This window comes from Phacochoerus africanus, chromosome 4 (genome assembly GCF_016906955.1).
Source record: "Phacochoerus africanus isolate WHEZ1 chromosome 4, ROS_Pafr_v1, whole genome shotgun sequence".
In the NCBI taxonomy this organism is placed as follows: domain Eukaryota; kingdom Metazoa; phylum Chordata; class Mammalia; order Artiodactyla; family Suidae; genus Phacochoerus; species Phacochoerus africanus.
The window spans coordinates 9,091,089-9,100,880 of NC_062547.1; the positions used below are offsets into that span (position 1 = coordinate 9,091,089).

Consider the following 9,792-nt stretch of genomic DNA (forward strand, 5'->3'; position numbering starts at 1 on the left):
CTACTATGCATGAGGATGAGGGTTTGATCCCTGGCCTCCCTCAGTGGGTTAAAGATTTTGTGTGGATCTCAAATTGCTGTGACTGTGGCGCAGGCTTGCAGCTACAGCTCCAATTCCATCCCTAGCCTGGGAACTTCCACTTGCCACCCGTGTGGCCCTAATAAGAAAAAAAAAATTGGCGGATTAGCTAAAATTCAGTTTTCTACATTCAAATTTCCTCAGTTGTAATAATATTCTTTTACGGTAAATTTTTTTTTTTTTTTTTGCTTTTTAGGGCCCCACTCTTGACATATGGAGGTTCCCAGGCTAGGTGTCTAAATTCGAGCTACAGTTGCCAGCCTACACCACAGCCACAGCCACACAGGACCTGAGCTGTGTCTGTGACCTACACCACAATTCACGGCAATGCCAGATCCCTAACCCACTGAGCGAGACCAGGGATCAAACCCACAACTTCATGGTTCCTAGTCGGATTGTTTCTGCTGTGCCAGGATGGGAACTCCCTTTTTCTTTTTTCTTTTTTTTTTTTTTTTTGTCTTTTTAGGGGCACGTCCGAGGCATGTGGAAGTTTCCAGGCTAGGGGTTGAATAGGAGCTGTAGCCTCCGGCCTATACCACAGCCACAGTGACATCAGACTAAAGCAAAGTCTGCAACCTACACAGCAGCTCATGGAAACACTGGATCCTTAACCCACTGATCAAGGCCAGGGATCAAACCTGTGACCTCATGGGTGCTAGTCAGATTCCACTGAGCCATGTCAGGAACTCCTCCTCTAATAGTCTTTACAGCTTTTTTTATTTTTATTTTTATTTTATTTTTTTGGTTGCCTGCTTGGCATATGGAAGTTCTTGGGTCAGGGAGAAGTTCCTGGGCCAGGGATCAAATCTGAGCCAGAGCTGCAACCTGCAGCTCAGCTCCAGCTGAGGCAACATTGGATCCTTTACCCACAGTGACTGGCCGGGGATTGAACTGGCGCCTCCACAGAGACAAGCTGAATCATTAATCCATCTCGACACAGCCGGAACATCTCTCTCTCTCTCTTTTTTTTTTTTGGTCTTTTTGGCAAAAAAAAAAAAAAAAAAGGCATATGGAGGTTCCCAGGCTAGGGGTTGAATCAGAGCTACAGCTGCTGGCCTATGACAAAGACACAGCAATGCCAGATCTGAGACACATCTGCAAACTATACCACAGCTCACAGCAATGCTGGATCCTTAACCCACTGAGCGATCGAGGCCAAGGATCGAACCTGTGTCCTTGTGGATACTAGTCAGATTTGTTTCCACTGAGCCATGAGGAGAACTCCAGGAACTCCTCTTTATACCTGTTTATTTCTTCCTCAATTCAGGAGTCAATTAAGGATCATGTATTGCATTTAATTGTCGTGTCTCTTTAGTGTCCTTCAATCCAGGACACTAGATTGTCTTAGATAACTTGGTGTACCCCTAACCTTGTCTTAGATAACTTGGTGTTTTTGAAGAGTCCAGCCTTAATTAATTAATTAAAGAATATCTCACAATCTGGGTTTGTCTGAGTGTTTCTGTATGCATCCTCAATTATTTATTTTTATTTTTTATTTTTTTGTCTTTTAGGGCCACACCCTGCAGCATATGGAAGTTCCCAGGCTAGGGGTCGAATTGGCGCTACAGCTGCCAGCCTACACCACAGCCACAGCAACGAGGGATCCGAGCCTCATTACATCGCAGCTCATGGCAATGCTGGATACTTAATGCACTGATCAAGGCCAGGGATCAAACCCACATCCTTATGGATACTAGTGGGATTCGTTTCCGCTGTGCCACAATGGGAACTCCGCCTTTCCCCAATTAGATGTAGGTTAAGCACTTCTTGGAACAATTCTACATAGTTGATACTGTGCACTTCCTCCTGCACCGCATCAGGAAGTACGCGTCTGTGTTGACTGAAAAAAATGCACAACCTAAAAGTTGAGAATTCTGTTTTATTTGGCAGAATTGCTGAAGACCTAAGCCTGGAAGACAGCCTCTCAGAGACCTCTGAGGGGCAGGTTCCAAGAGGACCCAGGACACGGAGGATCTTTTGTAGCAAAAACCGGGGAGTTGGAACATTAAGGAGTATTATTAATTCAAGAAAGCTAGACATCTCAAGCTAATGAAATTAATGCTTTTACATGTAGGAAGATGCAAGAGTCTGGCTGAGCTCATTGAAATCATTCCTTTGATACATACTTTAACGACCTATGGCCAGTATCCTGTTTTTTTCCTTCCTGAATTCCCTCAGGCTGTACTGCTGGGAACAGCTCCAGTGGTTAATGATTTTTCTCCATCCTGAGTTCATCTGAGGGCGGCTCAGATTCCGCTTGCTGTGGCTATGGTGTAGCCCAGCATCTGCAGCTGGTTTGACCCCTAGCCTGGGAAGTTCCATATGCCTGTGGGTGAGGCCCTAAAAAGACAAAAAAAAAAAAAAAATCTCATTCGGGGGTTTCCCTTGGGTGCCATAGAGTTCCTTAACCCAGTGAGCAAGGCCAGGGATCAAACCCCATGTCCTGATACTGGTCAGGTTTATTACCACTGAGCCACAGTGGGAACTCCTGGATGCCCATTTTACAAGTAAGGAAAGGGGCTCCAAACAGTTGAGTCACTTGCTCAGGGTTACACTGCTAATAAATAGCCGACATGAATCTAGATCTATGTAACTACAAAACAAGCACTCTTAGATTATGAAATCTTTAAGGACAAGGACCACATCAGGGTCTCATAGCTGGAAGAACCTATCTGATTCAAAACCCACTTTCACAGATCAAAAGTTGAGGCCCAGAAAAGGGAAGCACTGGGTCCAAGTTTGAGGCAGAGCTAGGAGCAGAAATTCTTTCATATTTATTGTCCTAGAACACATAAACTTCACGAGCGATTGAAGGTTTTTTTTTTGGCTTTTTGCCACTTTTAGGGCCGCTCCCGCAGCATATGGAGGTTTCCAGGCTAGGGGTCTAATAGGAGCTGTAGCTGCCAGCCTACTCCAGAGCCGCAGCAACGCGGGATCCAAGCCTCGTCTGCAACCTACACCACGGCAACGCCGGATCCTTAACCCACTGAGCAAGGCCAGGGATTGAACTCGCAACCTCATGGTTCCTAGTCGGATTCGTTAACCACTGAGCCACGACGGGAATTCCTTGAACTTCTAAAACGTAACAAATACAGAACCAACCATCATAATCAATCATTTATTATATATCTATAATTATTATTTTTTTTAGGGCCGCACTAGCAGCATACATAAGTTCCCAGGCTAGGGGTGGAATCAGAGCTACAGGTGCTGGCCTATGCCACAGCCACAGCAACCCCAGATCTCAGTTGCGTCTGTGACCTACACCACAGCTCATGGCAATGCCAGATCCTTAACCCACTGAGTGAGGCCAGGGATCCAACCTGCATCTTCATGGAAACTAGTCAGGTTCATTTCTGCTGGGTCAGGACAGGAACTCCATAATCAATCATTTAGCTTTTAAAACACAATCACTTCAAAGGTAGCTTTAGGACCTGATGTTATTGTCACTCACACTTCCATTGAGAATAGTTACTACAGGTTAATACAGGCCTCTGGTTAGTAAAGGCCTCAGAACATATTTTCTTTTTTATTCATCCAATCTGCTATTAAGAACCTGCAACATGCCAGATAGATACTGTTGCATATGATGAGATTATAGCCTTTAACAAAATAGGCAAAGTTCCTGTTGTCAAAGAGCTCATTTTCTGGAGTTCATTCAACAATTATAATAAAAATAGCTATATTACTTATGCAGCACTTACCTATGATTGCAGGCACAAAGTGCTATATGTTTACCATATGACCTGGTTTCGATTTTCACAAAAACCCCCTGAGGTAGTTGTACTGTTACCATCCTCATTTGAATAAGAGGAAACAGGCATAGAGAGGTTAAGTAAAGTACACAGATGGTTAGTGGCATAGCTGGCACTCGATCTAGACAGACTCACTGGAGTGGGGGCTTTTGATGAGGTGTATTAGTTCCTCATACAGTTACCAAGCCCTCAGAGTTCCCGCTGTGGTGCAGCGGAAAGGAACCCATGAGGATGTGGGTTTGATCCCTGGCCTCTCTCCGTGGGTTAAGGACCCAGTATTTGGGAACTTCCATATGCCGCGGGGTGTGGCCCTAAAAAGCAGGGAAAAAAAAAAAAAAAGTTACCAAGCTCTCTGCAGCTATGGGATGTGTGAGGTCGGGGAAGGTCCCTGTACCGGGAGGTTGGGGATCCTGATAATGATTGTGTGTCAACCTAGGACTGGAGGACACCTTCAGCCTAGCCAGCCCAATTTATTTGGACTTCCTGGCCCTGCCTTTCCTTTGTTCTCTCTTCATCTTCTCTTACGGACTTTCCTTTCCGGCTCCTTTCCGCTTTCCCTCTTCCCCTCTCTAATTAGCTGCTTTTTATATCGTCGTCATTGGTTATTGATTAAAATGGTTCTTACTGCTTCATTTATCAAAACCTCGAGAGCTGAACATTTTGTATTTTTGGCTGTAGAAAAATTAACTAAATCCAATTAACTACTCGTAGCTAGCTTTCGTCTGAGTCAATGGCCTTGGGAGGGGCAAAAAAGGATTGCATTGAGGGTGGGTCCACTTCCCGCTGTCACGGGAGCCGTCTGCTTCTGGGACGCTGATTCAGGCCGGAACCAATGTGTAAGAGTCACAGACGTCGCCGGACTGGTTTATCTGAGAGGCCTAGCCCGCTGGTTCCTTTCGGGTTTTTCATCAGCGCGCATGCGCTGCCTGCGCTCCGCCGCTCCCGCCTCGGGCTCCGGCTAGGGCTCCGGGATGTCCGCGTTGTGCGACCCTCCCGGGGCCCCAGGGCCTCCAGGCCCTGCCCCGGTCACGCACGGTCCCGCGCCGCTCAGGTAGTCAGAGCCCCTGGCATCTTCCCCCACCCCGCGACCCCGCGAAGATCCCCAGCCTTCTCGGCAGAAACCCCTATCCTACCTCGAGAACTCGTGTCAGGGTTCTCAGAGATTCCTGGTCGGGTCTTCCCAGAACTCAGGGACTGCCTCAAAACTCTGGGCTCCAGTGCCGCACTCTCAAGATCTAGGTACTGCCTCCGCAGTGCCTAGTTACCCAGATCCTGGCCTTGCTCTCCCAAGAGTTGGGAAATATCAGAACTCTTGGGAACCTAGGTTTCCTATTGAGAAAGGGTTGCGACCCGAGGGAACCCAGGGTCCCCTGACTTCATGGAGACTTCCTGAGCACCCAGGCCCGGAAACCTGCAGAATGCGTCCTTCTAGCCTTTCCCTTGTCCTCCAACGGAGACCTTCCACTCACCTTAGGGTGGGTTTTTTTTGGGGGGTGGGGTGGGGAACCAGAGAGAAATGGCACAGTCAGCTTTATCGGTCCCTGGAGGATGCTGTCTTCTTTGGCAGAAAAGGCAATGAGAGGGAGGGGATTTTTGCCTCTTCCCATACTTCTGGCTTTTGAACCTCTAAGACTGAACCTTTATGTTTCAGGAGGAGAAGGGTTGAAAGGCAGTGCCTTGTTTCTGCCTGGGACACCCTGATTATTGGGGCACACAGAGTTCTGGGAGTATAATTGTTGTTGATGCGGTGGAGTCCAAGTGGTGGATGGTTAGGATGCTTGCAGAGTATGGGAGGAAACAGGTTTGGGGAAGGAAAGCCCTTAAGGGGCAAGTTTGAGGTTAGGATTTTCTCTCCATTAAGAGCAAAATCCAGGAGTTCCCGTTGTGGCTCACTGGGTTAAGAACCTGACCAGTATCTGTTGAGGATGCAGGTTCGATCTCTGGCCTTGCCTAGTGGGTTAAGGATCCAGTGTTCCTGCGAGCTGTGACATAGGTCGCAGATGCAGCTCAGATCTGGTGTTGCCACGACTGTGGCATAGGCCAGTGGCTGTGGCTCCAGTTCAACCCCTAGCCTGGGAACTTCCATGTGCTGTGGGTGTAGCCCTAAGAAGAAAAAAGAAAAAAAAAAAAGGCAGATGTTACAGGAACACAAAATAAACTTATTCAAGTCAAGAAATATTTATTGAGTAATTTCTGTATGCTAGGCGCCTCAGTAGAAGGGGATCTAGTGTTGAAGAGCACAGAAATCTTAACTACCCTCTTGGAGTTTATAGTCTGATTACTTAACCTTGGTTTCCTTATCTGTAAAATGAAGCGTATGGGCTAAAGTCTGGATTGAAGTAGTACATGTACAGTACTTAAAAGAAAACTTGACACATTCCAAGAGTTATCGAATATTGATACTGTTATTAAAAACAATAGCATTTATTGAATGATTAGTGAGAACTAGATATGTTGCTTAAGTGTTTTATGAACATTATCTTGTCAGGGAGGTACAGTTATCCCTATTTTACGTAGAAAGGAAACTGAAGCTCCAGAGGGAATGTGACTTGCTCAACATGTCCCAACACTTAACTCTGCTTCTCTTGTTTCCTTATAGTGCTCAGGAGCTGTCCCAGGAAATCAAGGCTTTTTTGACTGGCGTAGACCCTATTCTGGGCCACCAGCTCTCGGCTCGTGAACATGCTCGCTGTGGGCTTCTCCTGCTCCGCTCTTTGCCACCTGCTCGGGCTGCCGTGCTTGACCACTTGCGAGGCGTCTTTGATGAGAGTGTCCGGGCCCACCTGGCTACCCTGGATGAAAGCCCTGTGGCTGGCCCACCTCACCTCCGTCCACCCCCACCCTCCCATGTCCCTGCTGGGGGACCCGGTCTAGAGGATGTGGTACAGGAAGTGCAGCAGGTGCTGTCTGAGTTTATCCGGGCCAACCCAAAGGCCTGGGCACCTGTGATTAGTGCGTGGTCTATTGACCTCATGGGACAACTGAGCAGCACTTACTCGGGCCAGCACCAGCGTGTGCCCCATGCCACTGGCTCTCTCAACGAGTTGCTGCAGCTGTGGATGGGCTGTCGGGCCACACGCACATTAATGGACATCTATGTTCAGTGCCTCTCGGCTCTCATTGGTAGTTGCCCAGATGCCTGCGTGGATGCTTTGCTGGATACCTCTGTCCAGCACTCCCCACACTTTGACTGGGTTGTGGCGCATATTGGCTCCTCTTTTCCCGGCACCATCATCTCCCGAGTTCTCTCCTGTGGCTTAAAGGACTTCTGTGTTCATGGTGGGGCTGGAGGTGGAGTCGGTGGCAGTGGTGGAGGCTCGTCTCAAACCCCTTCTACAGACCCCTTCCCAGGATCTCCTGCTCTCCCTGGGGAGAAACGGGTGCCCAAAATTGCCTCAGTTGTAGGCATCCTCGGGCACCTGGCCTCCCGCCATGGAGACAGCATCCGACGGGAACTCCTGCGAATGTTTCATGATAGCCTGGCAGGTGGCACTGGTGGCCGGAGTGGGGACCCCTCCCTTCAGGCCACAGTTCCCTTCCTCTTGCAGCTGGCAGTCATGTCACCAGCTCTGCTGGGCACGGTCTCTGGCGAGCTGGTGGACTGCCTTAAGCCTCCAGCTGTGCTGAGCCAGCTGCAGCAACACCTGCAGGGATTCCCCCGGGAGGAGCTGGACAATATGCTGAACCTGGCCGTGCACCTGGTGAGCCAGGCCTCTGGGGCAGGTGCCTACCGCCTGTTGCAGTTCCTGGTGGACACAGCCATGCCTGCCTCAGTCATTACCACCCAGGGCCTGGCTGTGCCAGACACTGTGCGTGAGGCCTGTGACCGGCTGATTCAGCTGCTGCTGCTGCACCTGCAAAAACTGGTTCATCACCGGGGAGGGTCTCCTGGGGAAGGGGTGCTGGGCCCACCCCCACCCCCCCGCCCTGTGCCCTTTCTCGACGCGCTAAGAAACCATGTTGGAGAGTTGTGCGGAGAGACATTACGACTGGAACGGAAACGCTTCCTCTGGCAACACCAGCTCCTTGGCCTGCTCTCCGTCTATACCCGGCCTAGCTGTGGACCTGAGGCCTTGGGCCATCTCCTGAGCCGGGCCCGAAGCCCTGAAGAGTTGAGTCTGGCCACTCAATTATATGCAGGGCTGGTGGTCAGTCTCTCTGGCCTCCTGCCCCTGGCTTTCCGAAGCTGCCTGGCCAGGGTACATGCAGGGACTTTGCAACCTCCCTTCACAGCCCGGTTCCTGCGCAACTTGGCCCTGCTAGTGGGGTGGGAACAGCAGGGTGGTGAAGGTCCTGCAGCGCTGGGGGCCCGGTTTGGGGAGTCTGCTTCGGCTCATCTGTCTGACCTGGCTCCTCTCCTGCTACATCCTGAGGAGGAAGTAGCCGAAGCCGCTGCCTCCCTCTTGGCCATCTGTCCTTTTCCTCCGGAAGCCCTGTCCCCTTCCCAACTCCTGGGACTGGTGAGAGCTGGAGTGCATCGCTTCTTTGCCTCTCTGAGGCTGCATGGCCCCCCAGGCGTGGCTTCGGCCTCCCAGCTTCTTACCCGCCTCTCCCAGACCTCCCCCGCTGGGCTCAAGGCTGTCTTGCAGCTGCTAGTGGAGGGAGCCTTACATCGGGGCAACACAGAACTGTTTGGCGGGGAAGTGGATAGGGACAATGAGACTCTCTCAGTCATTTCAGCTCCTTTGGCTTCTGCCTCCCTGTTGGACACAAACCGGCGGCACACGGCAGCTGTGCCAGGTCCTGGAGGGATTTGGTCTGTTTTCCACGCTGGAGTCATCGGCAGTGGCCTAAAGCCCCCCAAGTCTGTCCAGTCACGCAATCAGCAGGAAGTGATCTATAACACCCAGAGCCTCCTCAGCCTCCTTGTGCACTGCTGCACTGCCCCTGGGGGCACTGAATGTGTGGGCTGCTGGGGGGCTCCCACCCTGAGCCCAGAGGCAGCCAAAGCTGTGGCAGTGACCTTGGTGGAGAGTGTGTGTCCTGATGCTGCGGGTGCTGAGCTAGCCTGGCCTCCTGAGGAGCATGCGCGGGCCACTGTGGAGCGGGATCTCCGCATCGGCCGGCGCTTCCGGGAACAGCCTCTGCTCTTTGAGTTGCTAAAGTTGGTAGCAGCTGCTCCCCCAGCCCTGTGCTACTGCTCTGTGCTGCTGCGGGGGCTGCTGGCCGCCCTCTTGGGCCATTGGGAAGCCTCTCGCCACCCTGACACAGCCCAGTCCCCCTGGCACCTAGAGGCATCCTGCACCCTGGTGGCTGTCATGGCTGAGGGAAGCCTCCTGCCACCAGCTCTGGGGAACATGCACGAGGTATTTAGCCAACTGGCACCTTTCGAAGTGCGACTGCTGCTGCTCAGTGTCTGGGGCTTTCTTCGGGAGCATGGGCCCTTGCCCCAGAAGTTCATCTTCCAGTCAGAGCGTGGCCGCTTCATCCGGGACTTCTCCAGGGAGGGTGGGGGTGAGGGTGGACCCCATCTGGCTGTGCTGCACAGTGTCCTTCACCGCAACATTGACCGCCTGGGCCTTTTCTCTGGCCGTTTCCAGGCACCATCGCCACCCTCTCTCCTTCGGCAAGGGACATAACCTGATTCAAGCTCCAGAAGTCGAGAGATGTTGAGCCATGAGAGACGGGGGGCTAAGGTGCTGCAGAAAGGTAGAAGGTCCTCTTCTTCTAAGGCCTTGGCCTAAAAGAGCGCTGTCACTTTCTTCCTCCCCCACCCCACCTTTTTTTCTAAATAAAATTTGCCGACTTGCGAAAAACAGAGTCCAGTGCCTCTGTCTGATGCTTAGCGCCGGCAAAGTCGGACAGCGCCTGGCTCTGAACAGTCCCGCCCCATCCCTCTGGCTCCGCCCCCCGTGAGCATTTAGCATACGTACTCCGCCAATGGGACCGACGCCCGGCCCGTTGTGTGGCCGGGCCAATCAGGAGGCCGGAAGGGGCGGGAGCTAAGATACGTGGCTCA

General features: G+C 51.4%; 1 protein-coding gene across 2 annotated transcripts; it reads left to right on the forward strand.

Moving 5' to 3' along the window:
* The first annotated feature begins 4,750 nt into the window (after nucleotides 1-4,750).
* INTS5 (integrator complex subunit 5) lies at nucleotides 4,751-9,593 on the forward strand. Of its 2 annotated transcripts, none has more exons than XM_047775503.1 (2): nucleotides 4,751-4,884; nucleotides 6,433-9,593. In XM_047775503.1, exons 1-2 carry the CDS (start codon nucleotides 4,805-4,807, stop codon nucleotides 9,410-9,412), a joined length of 3,060 nt encoding a protein of 1,019 aa, XP_047631459.1. In that variant the 5' UTR covers nucleotides 4,751-4,804; the 3' UTR covers nucleotides 9,413-9,593. The 2 variants fall into 2 exon arrangements, with proteins under 2 accessions (XP_047631459.1, XP_047631460.1); XM_047775504.1 differs by lacking the exon at nucleotides 4,751-4,884 and adding an exon at nucleotides 4,901-5,308.
* The last annotated feature ends 199 nt before the right edge of the window (nucleotides 9,594-9,792 follow it).